This window comes from Macaca fascicularis, chromosome 14 (genome assembly GCF_037993035.2).
Source record: "Macaca fascicularis isolate 582-1 chromosome 14, T2T-MFA8v1.1".
NCBI classification, from domain to species: Eukaryota; Metazoa; Chordata; class Mammalia; order Primates; family Cercopithecidae; genus Macaca; species Macaca fascicularis.
The window spans coordinates 3657961-3670831 of record NC_088388.1 but is presented as its reverse complement, the minus strand read 5'-3'; the positions used below and the strand labels follow the sequence as shown (position 1 = coordinate 3670831).

Genomic DNA, 12871 nt, shown 5'->3' with positions numbered 1-12871 from the left:
TGGTAATCCAAAAAAAAAAAGGGTAATTTGAATAACAACTTTTAAGATAATTTGCAGAAAGCCTGAGCTCAAAAAAGGCTCTTCTAACATCAGCCTGTGGGGACGGGGCATATCCCCACTGCATGAAGTGGAAGGTGGATCTGAAATGCGTCCTTAGGCCACATGCACCCGGCCTGAGACCATGACGGGAAAGCAGCGACCTGGGGAACTCTGGAGTGCACCTGTAGCAGCTGTGACCAGGCCTGGCTGTGGCCACGCAGGCTCTCCCACACCATGAACAGCCAGAACCCTGGGACAGGGCTGTCCATTCTCCAGGTGCTAGAACGGAGACATAGACTTTAAATGCAGAGCCCATCAGCCTGAGAGCTCAGAGGTGCTTCTCCTGAGAGCACAGAGCCAGGCACAGCCCAGTGAGTCCAGGAAAACCCACCTGCCCCTATAATTTGTTCTGCCACAGACGTGCTGTGAGTGGTTTGGATGTGAGAACCCTACAGGCAGCCCAGAGAACCAGGTTTCTGGTATGAGACAGGCTGGGAGCGATCCCAGCTCAGCCGACTGCTTGCTCCGTGGCCTTGGGCAAATTACCTGCCCTCTCTGGGCCTGTGAACTCATATGAGAAACAGCAACGAGAAGTAACCAGCTCTGAGGATATAGAATCACAGTGCAATTAAAGCAGCTCAGGACAATGAATGCCCCCAAATTGCTACGGGTCCTACACACATTTGGCCATTCTTTTTTTATTTTTTTTTATTTTTATTTTTTTGAGACAGAGTCTCGCTCTGTCGCCCAGGCTGGAGTGTAGTGGCCAGATCTCAGCTCACTGCAAGCTCCACCTCCTGGGTTTACGCCATTCTCCTGCCTCAGCCTCCCAAGTAGCTGGGACTACAGGTGCCCGCCACCTCGCCCGGCTAGTTTTTTGTATTTTTTAGTAGAGACGGGGTTTCGCCGTGTTAGCCAGGACGGTCTCGATCTCCTGACCTCGTGATCCGCCCGTCTCGGCCTCCCAAAGTGCTGGGATTACAGGCTTGAGCCACCGCGCCCGGCCACATTTGGCCATTTTTACAAAGAGAAGACTCTGTCATGTACCTGGAAAGGTTCGTTCATTAAAGGAAATCTGAAATTAAACGTTCCTCGTCCAGGAGCGCTCCTGTCTTAATGATGTCAATGACAGCTGTCAAAATCAGTAAACTTTGGGCTAGGCGCGGTGGCTCACTCCTGGAATCCCAGCACTTTGAGAGGTTGAGGCAGGCAGATCACTTGAGGTCAGGAGTTCGAGACCAGCCTGGCCAACATGGTGAACCCTGTCTCTACTAAAAATACAAAATTAGCTGGGCATGGTGGCGCACGCCGGTAATCCCAGCTACTTGGGAGGCTGAGGCAAGAGAATCGCGTGTACCTGGGAGGCAGAGGTTGCAGTGGGCCAAGATCACCTCACTCCACCGCAGGTCTCAGGTAATAGAGTGAGACTCCATCTCAAATATAAATATAAACATAAATATCAGTAGACGTGGAGTTAAGCAGATGATTCTCCATAATGTGGAGTGGGTCCCATCCAATCCATTGAAGGCCTTAAGACTGAGGTCCCCTGAGAAGGAAGAGACTCTGCTAGAGATAGACTTGAGACCTGCACTGTGGCATTTACTGGGCCACGTGGCAGGGTAAATGCCAGGCTGATGAGGATGATCTGGGAGGCAGACGGCGCTGTTCACTGCTCCTGCAGGCCCGTGCAAGGCACCCACACCCATCCCTTATCTGCTCCATCCCTTATCATCTGATAGGCACAAGGGCCCTGCACGTGAACGAGACGAGGCTCGCAAAGGCAAAGTTCTTCACATCATCACCAAGATTCTTTAGCAGGGGAGAAAATGGGTTTCCCAGTCTTTCTTGAATAGCCAGCACACCACTAGAGGGCAGTGAACGCACCCGGCTGGCTTTCCAAACCCTGCTCCACATTTTCCAAGCTGAGGCCAGAGCAGGTGCACCGCCCTGGAGCTCATGCCTCCGAGGTACCAGTGCAGCTGCACAGGCTCAGGCCGTGGGACCGAGGTGGCCAGGTGGCGCTGGGACAGCCAGGCTCTGAATGCAAGCGAAGGCCCTCAGGGACGGAACCCTGCCCCTGGCAGGCCAGGAGTCACAGCTGAGAGCTGCAGTGAGTGACTAATGGCCAGGGCTCCTGCCAGCCTCCACCGTCACCTCCATCCCAGGGCCAGCTAGAGAGATGGGCCTGGAGACATTTGCCTGGTTGGGAGAGAGGGCAGGAAAAAGGACACAGGGAGGGGCATGGGAGGGGAAAGGACGGATCTCCAGGAATCCCCAAAGTTGAGACACAGCGGCTATTCTGGCAAAAGGGCTGACAGCTGGATTTGGGGCTCTGTGAACTACTCCACGTTTAAGGAGGTTTTAGCCTGCACTCACACTTTCAGAGCTCTAAAAGAAAACAGCAACGCAACCAGAGCACTGATGTCTAAAGGGAGGACACGTTTGGAAAACACTAATTCAAGCAGGCATTCTCACAGAGAACAAGCGAGCTTCGGGTCCCATACGCATTTAGCTGGGTTTTCTTTCTTTCTTTTGTGTGTTTGTGTGTGTGTGTGTGTGTGTGTGTGTGTGTGTGTGTGTTTTGGAGTTTCGCTCTTGTTGTCCAGGCTGGAGTGCAGTGGCATGATATCGTCTCACTACAACCTCCGCCTGCCGGGTTCAAGTGATTTTCATGCCTCAGTCGCCCGAGTAGCTGGAATTACGGGCTTGCACCACCACACTTGGCTACTTTTTGTATTTTTAGTAGAGACGGGGTTTCACCATGTTGGCCAGGCTGGTCTCGAACTCCTGGCCTCAGGTAATCCACCTGCCTCAGCCTCCCAAAGTGCTGGGATTATAGGTGTGAGCCACCACACCCAGCCACATTTGACTGTTTTTACAAAGCCTCTGTCCTGTGCCTGGAGGGGCTCATTCACTAAAGGAAACGTGAATTTAAACGTTCCTCTTCCGGGCGCGCTCCCGTCTTCATGAAGTCAGTGACTGCTTTCAAAATCAGTCAACTGAGTCGATGATTCTCCATAATGTGGGTGGGCCCCATCCAATCAGCTGAAGGCCTCAAGAGCCTTCAACTCTTGAAGGGGAAAAGAGGATTGAGGTCCCCTGAGGAGGAAAAGATTCTGCCAGAGACGAACAGGACCCACACAGCGGGATCAACTCTTCCTGGGTCTCCAGCCTGCCCTGCAGATTTTGGACTTGCAGCTTCATGATTGCATGAGTCAATTCCTCAAAAACACTTTCTATTTAAAAATATTCTGTATCTGTACACACACACACACACACACACACATGTGCACACTCTATTGGTTCTGTTTCTCTGGAGAACCCTATCACCCGTGAATACAGAAGCAACAGCAAGTGGGTTCCATTGTGTCATCCAGTGACATCAAATGACAGTTCTGTTCATGTGAATCACCGAGTTAGAGTTGACTAAGAACAAGACACGTAACTCATTCTCCATTTGGCCAGCCGGGAGGGACGTCCCCAACATCCATGTCTCTTAGAGACTCACAACTCAGTCTTGTCCCCTGGGGCCAGCAGCTGTTAGGCAGAGACCTTGTAAGACTTGAGAAGGACGTGGGTGCTCAGGGTGCCACGACTCCCACCCCTCGCCCAGCCACGTCTGCTGGTGGAAATGTCTCGTGGGTGACTGCACCACCCCACCAGGAGCCTCCCCTCGTGCTGAACTTGACCTTGACCTCAAATCAGCCTAGTCAGTTTTAAAAACCAAGCTCATTAGAGCTTTGGCAGTCCCAGGAACTGCCCCTTTCCAAGCAGGTCACCTTGGAAGCTTGGGACAGCTCCCAACGCAGGCGGGATTCTCCTTCGGGAACTGCCTCTTCCACATCCTCAACAGGAGCCGAAGCTCACACCGTGTGGATGGGCCTGGTCTTGAAAACACCAGCACAGAGCTGACAGCCAAGCGCAGCAAGGGGAGGAGATGGGCAGAGGAACGGAGCCGTGTCTCAGGGCGTGAGCGTCTGCATGGCCACGGCGTGAACCCAAGAGGCACCAGTGCCCAGAAACACAGAACACTGTCAGGCCTGCTCAGAAGCATGTCCACACACACGTGGACCTGTATGTACGTGTGTGTGTGTGTATGTGTAATTTATGTTAGTCTTTCTGTCTCACATCTGGTTTCCCCACAAGGGAACACCAGGGGCTTGCATCAGGCATTTCTGTTCACTGCTGCAGGCTGTGTGTTCAGGACACTGAGACACGTCGCTGAGGATCACACCCAGTAGACGACGTCTGTGGCTGAATGAGCACCGGCAGTAGGTGGGGTCTGCGGTGCAGCCAGAATGCTTGGAAGTGGGTCAGGCGTGAAGAGGCGAGCGTGGTCAGGCTCAGGCCGGGAGACCTCTTGGGGACCCCCTGAAACAGCTCAGACACAAATGAGGAGGGTGCCAGGGGAATGAGCGTGGCCAGGGTCAGATGCTGTGGAGAGGCTCAGAAGGGCCAGGCCTGACACACAGCCGTGGGATGGCAGGGCCATCTGAGGCTGGAACTGTTGGTTGACAAAGGGAGAAGAGGTCAAGGGGAGGAAGGAAGAGGGAGCAAGGACAGAAACACTGGCAAGTTTAATCCAGGGAAAAAGCAAGGGCAGGGCAGGAGACTGAGGCGGGGAAGCAGCTCCCCCAACCCAAAAAGCTCCCTAGTGCTCTGCAAGAATTCCCCTGCTGCTTCTACATTCAGGGTGTGTCAGCCAGGGTTCTCCGGAGAAACACAACGTGTGTGTGTGTGTGTGTGTCCTGCTGCTTCTACATTCAGGGTGTGTCAGCCAGGGCTCTCCGGAGAAACACAACGTGTGTGTGTGTGTATGTGTGTGTGTGTGTCCTGCTGCTTCTACATTCAGGGTGTATCAACCAGGGCTCTCCAGAGAAACAGAACCTGTGTGTGTGTGTGTGTGTGTGTGTGTGTGTGTGTGTGTGTGTCACCTGCTGCTTCTACATTCAGGGTGTATCAACCAGGGCTCTCCAGAGAAACAGAACCTGTGTGTGTGTGTGTGTGTGTGTGTGTGTGTGTGTGTGTGTGTGTGTCCTGCTGCTTCTACATTCAGGGTGTATCAACCAGGGCTCTCCAGAGAAACAGAACCTCTGTGTGTGTGTGTGTGTGTGTGTGTGTGTGTCTGTGTGTGTCCTGCTGCTTCTACATTCAGGCTGTATCGGCCAGGGTTCTCCAGAGAAACAGAACCTCTGTGTGTGTGTGTGTGTGTGTGTGTGTGTGTGTGTGTGTGTGTGTATGTCCATGTCCTGCTGCTTCTACATTCAGGGTGTATCGGCCAGGGTTCTCCATAGAAACAGAACCTCTGTGTGTGTGTGTGTGTGAGTGTGTGTGTGTGTGTGTGTCCTGCTGCTTCTACATTCAGAGGGTATCAGCCGGTGTTCTCCAGAGAAACACAACCTGTGTATGTGTGTGTTTGTACATGTATACACTTACATGTTACATATGTATATGCACACAGAGAATTTTTAAGTTTAAAGTTTAAAATAGACACATAAAATTAAAGATGGAAATATTTTAAAGAGTTGGCTCATGCAGTCATGGAAGAGGTAAGTCTGAAATCTGCAGGGCAGGCTGGAGACCCAGGGCAGAGTTCAGTGGGAATCTGGAGTCTTTTTCCGGCAGAATTCCTTCTCTCTTGGGATCTCAGTGTTTTTTCTCGCAAGGGCTTCAACTGATTGGATGGGGCCCACCCACATTTGCAGAGTCATCGGCTTAACTCACAGTCCACTGACTCAAATGTTAATCCCACCTTAAAAAACACCTTCTCGGCAACTTCCAGAATATTGTTTGATCAAATATTTAGGAGCTACAGCCTAGCGAAGTTGACACATAACATTAATGATCACAGGGGAAAATTATTTTCCTTTTTCACAAAGAAAAGCACAAGAACGACAAGAAATCTCACGGCGGATGCACGGAAGAGGACTTCCAAAGACCGGTCATTACTGCTCCTGCTCCCGAGAGCTCCGGCCTGGGTGTGGGCCTGGGGCTATCCTGAGCAGCTGCACAGATCCCTACTCACACCTCGGGGGGAACAGGGGCTTCTCCAGCCTGCAGGGCTGAAGATCGACCAGAACTGACCTAGCACAAGGAAAGCCCAGGGAGGGTGGGGCCTGCTGGCACCCCCACTGCCCACTCTGACCACAGTGGGCGGCGTGCATAACCTCCCTTACAGGTGTGCAAGGTGGCGATGGCCGAGGAGAACACACAGGTAGCCGGAGAAGCCATGGCAGTCACTGTGCAGAGGACCAACAAGAAACCAGCTCAGGGCCCTCTGTCCTTGACCTCCCTTTGCTATTCCAGAGCCTCCTCTTGACCTCCTGGGTAGACAGGCCCCATCAACTCTCCCTGACCCACCTCACCCCTCTGCCTGGAGACCCTGGCCTCCAGCCTGCACCTCTGAGCTCCCTCACTGTCCTCTGACTCTGGCAGGGCTCAGCCAAGAGAAGAGAGGCAGGCGTTCCTTCCCTGAGTCCTTCCTGACATGGGCCTGGGGGCTCCCTCCCGCCTCAGCCCTGGCTCTCCTGCTCCCGGGAGCACCATCTCCTCTCCCTGCCCGTCAGCTCACAGGTGCTGATGGCTCCCCAAGACTGCTCTTCTATGGGGGCCTCAGCCTTTAACCCCGTCCACACCCCTATCTGATCAGGTAAAGACTTTTCACTGCAGATAACAGGTAAAAGTCTGTTTCTTGCCAAGACCACGGGTGACCTATCTCCTAATCCAACTGTTGCAAGGTGGGGCCTGAAAAACATGCCCCTTGTGCATGCAAATCAGGCCTTCCTGGGGTTCACCTGTACTCAGGAAACACTGGTGCTAAAACACCAGTGCTTTCTGGTATCCTGCCCTGTCAGGACAGTGGGAACCTGGAAAGCGCAGGGCTTCTAGGAAGGCGGCGTCTACCCCATAACTGCCGGGCACTCGTGCTGTGCAGAAACTCAGCAGCCTTGCCTAATCTCCCAGTTTCTCCAGAGAAGTCAGAAATGTCTATTTCTATGCAAATGTGTCTGTTTTCAAATACTGGTATTCACATTTTAAAATAATTTTCAATTCACGTATTTTTAGGAACTCTGGGCAAACTAAACAAAATACCCGAAGGTAGGATCTAACCTTCGGGCTGCCCTGATCATCTGGGGGATTGGAGGAGAAGGGAAGGTCGGTTCGTGGGTACGACAGAGTGGAGGAGCAGGCCCACGTACCTGGTGGATCTCGTGCCAGCCGTTCTCATCTTTGCAGCACACGGTGGCATGTTCATGCAGGAGAAGCTCGCAGCAGTAGGGATCACCTCCGACGATGGCCGTGTGATACAGGGGGGTGAGGCCGTAACTGTCTTTATAATCCGGGGATGCACCAAGCTCTAAAAGAGTCTAGGGGAAAAAAAATCAAAATCTGTTGTTATTGGTCTCATGACCCCTTTTGCAGAGTGAGGCAATCAGGAAAGAAGCACCAGGACCACCCTCCCACAGGCCAAAGCAACCCACACCCTGAGTACCCAGTGCTTCTCCTGGGCTCCCCAGAATTAAGAAGGGTATAACTTGGCTGGGTGTGGGGGCTCACACCTGTAATCCCAGCACTTTGGGAGGCTGAGGCAGGCGGATCACCCGAGGTCAGGAGTTCAAGACCAGCCTGGCCAACATGGCAAAACCCCATCTCTACGAAAAATACAAAAAAAACAGCTGGCATGGTGGCAGGCGTCTGTAATCCCAGCTACTTGGGAGGCTAAGGCAGGAGAAACGCTTGAACCTGGGAGGTGGAGGTTGCAGTGAGCCTAGATTGCACCATGGCACTCCAGCCTAGGCAACAAGAGCGAAGCTCAGTCTCAAAAAAAAAAAAGTGGGGGGGTATAACTTTAGACAGTAACATTTCTAGTTCTGAAATAGCAAACAGTGCCCAGAAATGCAGGGCAGACTGTTGTTCAGATGAGGAGACCTGCAGCACTCAGACCCATCCTCGGCCTGGCCCACATTCTGTGCCGTGGTATGGCATGGGCAGCAATACAGTGACGGCAGCATGTGCCAAAGAGAGAAGAGGTACATGGTTTAACCTACGTGCCCAGTGGAAAACCACCTCAATCTGCACGCGACGGTGGCAAACCTAGCAAGCATCGCATCTTCAAGAACACTCCTGATTTCCGAGGAAGCCAACGGGTACGGTGTGGCTCTGCGTCCCCACCCAAATCTCAATTTAAATCGTAACCCTCAGTGCTGGAGGTGGGGCCTGGTGGGAGGTGATGGGTCATGGGGGCGGATTCTCAGGAATGGCTTAACACCACCCGCTTGGTGCTGCTCTCATGATCATGAGTCTCCCTGTGGATGGGGCTGGGGTTCAGCACTGGCCTTATGGGTCGAAAACACAAGTCCCTTGACTGAATAGAAGGTGAAAGATGACTTCTTGGGAACCACGAATTCTCAAAGCATCGACACCCAGGAGAGAGAACAGGAAAACCTGAAACCTGGCTTCACTTCCAAGCTCCGGCCGAAACACTGCGCACGGACCCCCTAGGGTGGGCCAAACACTGTGCACGGACCCCCTAGGGTGGGCACTGCAGGGATGAGATGGGGCAGCTGCCGGGGATCAGACAGAGCAGGGGGCGGCACCCACGTAAGATGGGCCCGGGTTTACCTTCAGGGCAACCTGGTTCCTCGCTCGCGCAGCTTTGTGCAGGGCGGTCATCCCATCTTTGGCACGGAAGTCCAGGTGAGCCCCGCCATTTCTGAGAGCTTTGATGACCTCCACAGCGTTGTCCAGCTGAGCGGCTAAGGTCAGGGGGGTCTCTGAGGAACCCAAACACACACACTTTAGAACCAACATTTGTCACACCGCTCACACAGCCATATTCAGATGCCCAAAACTAAGCTGAAAGAACTGCCCCCACCCCCCACCACCTCCAGGCTGTTTACAGCTCCCACCACCCGGGAACCCCAAGAGTCCAGGCACACTGCCTAGTGTGGCTCAGGCACCCCGTGCGATGCAGTGACACACAGGGTCACGCGCGGATCACAGGAGTGGCAGAGGCAGGGATTCAACGGGACTGCTGTGTGGGCCACAGTCCAAGAGACTGCCCCGGTGCCCTTCCCTCTGAGTACGCAGAATCCTGTTGTGCCATCTGGGTGCTTCCCGTACAGGAGGAGTGAAGGACTAAAGCCCTCGTTAGAGATGGGAAAGGCACACAGCCACCCTTCCTCATTCAATGTCACATTTACGGGCATCTTAGGAGATGCCAGCCATGGGCTGCAGGGGCACACACACAGATAAGACACGGAGTCCGTGCCCCCTGGAGCTCCCGATCTGGGTAAGTGGAAACTTTCCTTCATCAACGCGGTGCAGGATGACCCAGGAGGGAGGGCAGGGGCCCAGCAGACAGAAGGATGCCACCTGCCTTTGTAGGGACAAGGGTCCCGTGCAGATGACCCTGAACCAGTCTGCAGCTGAGCGCGGCTAAGGACATCAGTATCTATGACAACAAATCTTTCCATCCATCTTCATCTTCCTAATGGGCTCACCATGGCCACTGCTAAGCATGAGGAACTATTTTGCTGTGGTTCATATGAGAGGCTCTTAATGTTCCAGAAAAGTGCACAGAGTACCAGGACAACACGCAAGTTCCCATGACCCAGAAACACCAACAGTGAATATTCACTCGGTCTCGAAGCACATTCCAGTGACGGAAGACTTCGGATGCCTTCCACGGGGGGTGTGCCTTGCTGACCCCTCACCCCATCCCACCACCCTCCATCCCAGAAAGGGCACCTGCCTCGCGAGTGTGCACTGACTATTCCCATCTATTTTTAATTCTGATGTTTACTTATCCACAAATGGGTACCATCCTGAGGACTTTTAAAATTCACCCTAGGAACCACTCTGCAGCTTGCCACTTCGTGGTGAGATGCACAGGCTTAACCCCTCCACGTCAGGAGTGTGCCGTGTGTAGACACGACAGCATCTTCATTCATCCCCTCTCCATGTGAAAAGCAGGCTTCCTGTCTTCCCCAGCTAGGAAGACTGGAAGCTCAACAAGCATAACCTCAGAAGTGGCCCCAGTCTCCCTCAACGTGAACAATGGGTGGGAGTAAAAACACCTGTAATATTTTGAGATAACCTCAGAGACATGCAGACCCTCCAACTAGAGGCTGCCCAGCAGCCAGGTGGCTCCAGGGATGAGCAGATGTGCTTCGAAAAGTTGAGAAGTGGGGGCTCCTGGAAGCGCAGCAGGAGGGCACTAGCCACAGCTCTTTGTCCTGACACTGGGAGGTAGCACAGCAATGGGGGGTGGGGGGCTAGGAGGCAGGAGGAGTGTAAGTGTTTAAGACAGCTGCTGCTACCCAGCGGGCACAGGGCAGTGCAGGCTGGAGCATGTGTACGCTGGTGTATATGTGCATACCTGTGTGCATGCCTGTGTGCGTGTGTGCATGCCTGTATGTACGCCTGTGTGTGCATGTGCATGCCTCTGTGTGTGCATGACTACGTGTATGTGTGCATGCCTGTGTGCATGCCTGTGTGTGTGCCTGTGTGTGCATGCCTGTGTGTGCCTGCCTTTATGTATGCACACCTGTGTGTGCACATGCCTGTGTGTGCATGCCTGTGTGTGTATATGCATGCCTCTGTGTGTGCATGCCTGTGTGTATGTGTGCATGCTTGTGTGTGTGCGCGCATGCCTCTGTGTGTGTGCCTGTCTGTGTGCCTGTCTGTGTGTGTACATGCCTGTGTGCATGCCTGGGTGTATGTGCGCATGCTTGTGTGTGTGCATGCCTGTATGTGTGTGTGCATGCCTGTATGTGTGTGTGCATGCCTGTGTGTGCGTGCATGCCTCTGTGTGTGCATGCCTCTATGTGTCTGCATGCCTCTGTGTGTGCATGGCTGTATGTGCGCATGCTTGTGTGTGTGCATGCCTGTATGTGTGTGTGCATGCCTGTGTGTGCGTGCATGCCTCTGTGTGTGCATGCCTCTATGTGTCTGCATGCCTCTGTGTGTGCATGGCTGTATGTGTGCATGCTTGTGTGTGTGTGCATGCCTGTGTGTGCGTGCATGCCTGTGTGTGCGTGCATGCCTCTGTGTGTGCATGCCTCTATGTGTCTGCATGCCTCTGTGTGTGCATGGCTGTATGTGTGCATGCTTGTGTGTGTGTGCATGCCTGTGTGTGCGTGCATGCCTGTGTGTGCGTGCATGCCTCTGTGTGTGCATGCCTCTATGTGTCTGCATGCCTCTGTGTGTGCATGCCTCTATGTGTCTGCATGCCTCTGTGTGTGCATGCCTCTATGTGTCTGCATGCCTGTGTGCATGTTTGCGTGTGCATGCCTCTGTGTGTGTGCATGCTTGTGTGCATATCCATGTGTGTGTGCTCCTGGGTGCATCCTAGTGTCCAAGATCAATGGGGCTGCAAAAATCAAATGACTGGGCAAGCAATTCTTCCTATGAGGGGGAGTGACTGGTGTCAACAAAACCCAGCTCTTTCCCCAAAGGGCTGGGGGGCCTCCAGCAGGTTTTTTAGAAGATGATAGTTCAGGAGGCTGGGGATGCTCAGAAGGAAACCATCACGTGAAAGAAGACCACAGACGTATCACAGGTGTAGGAAACAACCTCACTGAAAGGGATGGGGAAAGAACTGCTGACCTCGGTAGCTCCAGACATGAATGGAGTCTGTAAGACTAAAGGCAAAAGGAACAGAATAGATAAAGCTGGGTTATAAGTCAACCAGAAAGTGAGTGCAGCCACATCGATAGAAGTAAGCAAGGGATTCAAAAGTGAATGGGAGGAAGGGGCCGATCTTGCAATGCAGACAAATTCCAAGCAATTCGCATCACTTCTCTGTCCTCAGGCGGTGGCGTGTAGCCCCCATTCCCCCGACCCCTTATGCGTGGGCTGTGTACAGTGGCTTCCTTCTGAGAGCACAGTGTGGAAAAGGGAAAAATGGGAGCATCTCTCCGTGGGGAAACCTGATGCACACAAGCTCAGCCAGGAGATGGGGGCAGCATCGCCCACGATGAGCCATGCCAACAGGACAGGCCCTCGGCACCGGGCGATGAGAAAGGCATTTCCCTCTGTGCTCCTCCTCCCCACACCCACAGCCCTGTCTAATTGTGAAAACACCAGATGGATCCCAATAAGGGGCACCCTACAGACACCTGACCAGTCCTCCTCTGAAACTGTCCAGGTCATCACCAACAGGGAGAGCCTGGGAAACGGTCACCGCCCAGAGAAGCCCAGGGAGACGAACGAGGGAACGTTGTGTGGGAACCGGGGTGGGGCCTGGGGACAGAAAAGGACCAGCAGATAAATGCTAATGAGAGAAGAAAAAAAATGTGGACTTCAGTTAATAATAATGCATCAATATTCGTTCTCTAATTGTGAGAAGCGTACCAAACTGGAGTAAGATGCTGATAAGGGGGGAACCTGGGTGTAGGATATACGGAAATTCTCTGTACTATCTTTGCACTTATTCTGTAAGTCCAGAACTGTTCTAAAATGAAAAGTTTGTTTAAAAATGCCTCCTGGCTGGGCGTGGTAGCTCAAGCCTGTAATCCCAGCACTTTGGGAGGCCGAGACGGGCGGATCACGAGGTCAGGAGATTGAGACCATCCTGGCTAACACGGTGAAACCCCATCTCTACTGAAAAAATACAAAAAACTAGCCGGGCGAGGTGGCGGGCGCCTGTAGTGCCAGCTACTCAGGAGGCTGAGGCAGGAGAATGGCGTAAACCCGGGAGGCGGAGCTTGCAGTGAGCCGAGATAGTGCCACTGCACTCCAGCCTGGGTGACAGAGCGAGACACCGTCTCGGAAAAAAAAAAAAATTGCCTCCTGGCCATTGTGCGGGTTAATAGATTTAATGTAAAAA

General features: G+C 53.1%; 1 protein-coding gene across 7 annotated transcripts in view; it reads right to left on the bottom strand.

The window, feature by feature from the left end:
- The window catches only part of SHANK2 (SH3 and multiple ankyrin repeat domains 2), a 666634-nt gene that overhangs the window by 528945 nt on the left and 124818 nt on the right, over nt 1-12871 (bottom strand). For all 7 annotated transcript variants that reach the window (XM_065527817.2, XM_074012927.1, XM_074012925.1 and 4 more), the window contains 2 exons: nt 8662-8813; nt 7239-7406 (listed from right to left, as the gene is read on the bottom strand). In XM_065527817.2, coding sequence (XP_065383889.1) covers nt 7239-7406; nt 8662-8813 — 320 coding nt within the window. The remainder of the gene's footprint in view (nt 1-7238; nt 7407-8661; nt 8814-12871) is intronic.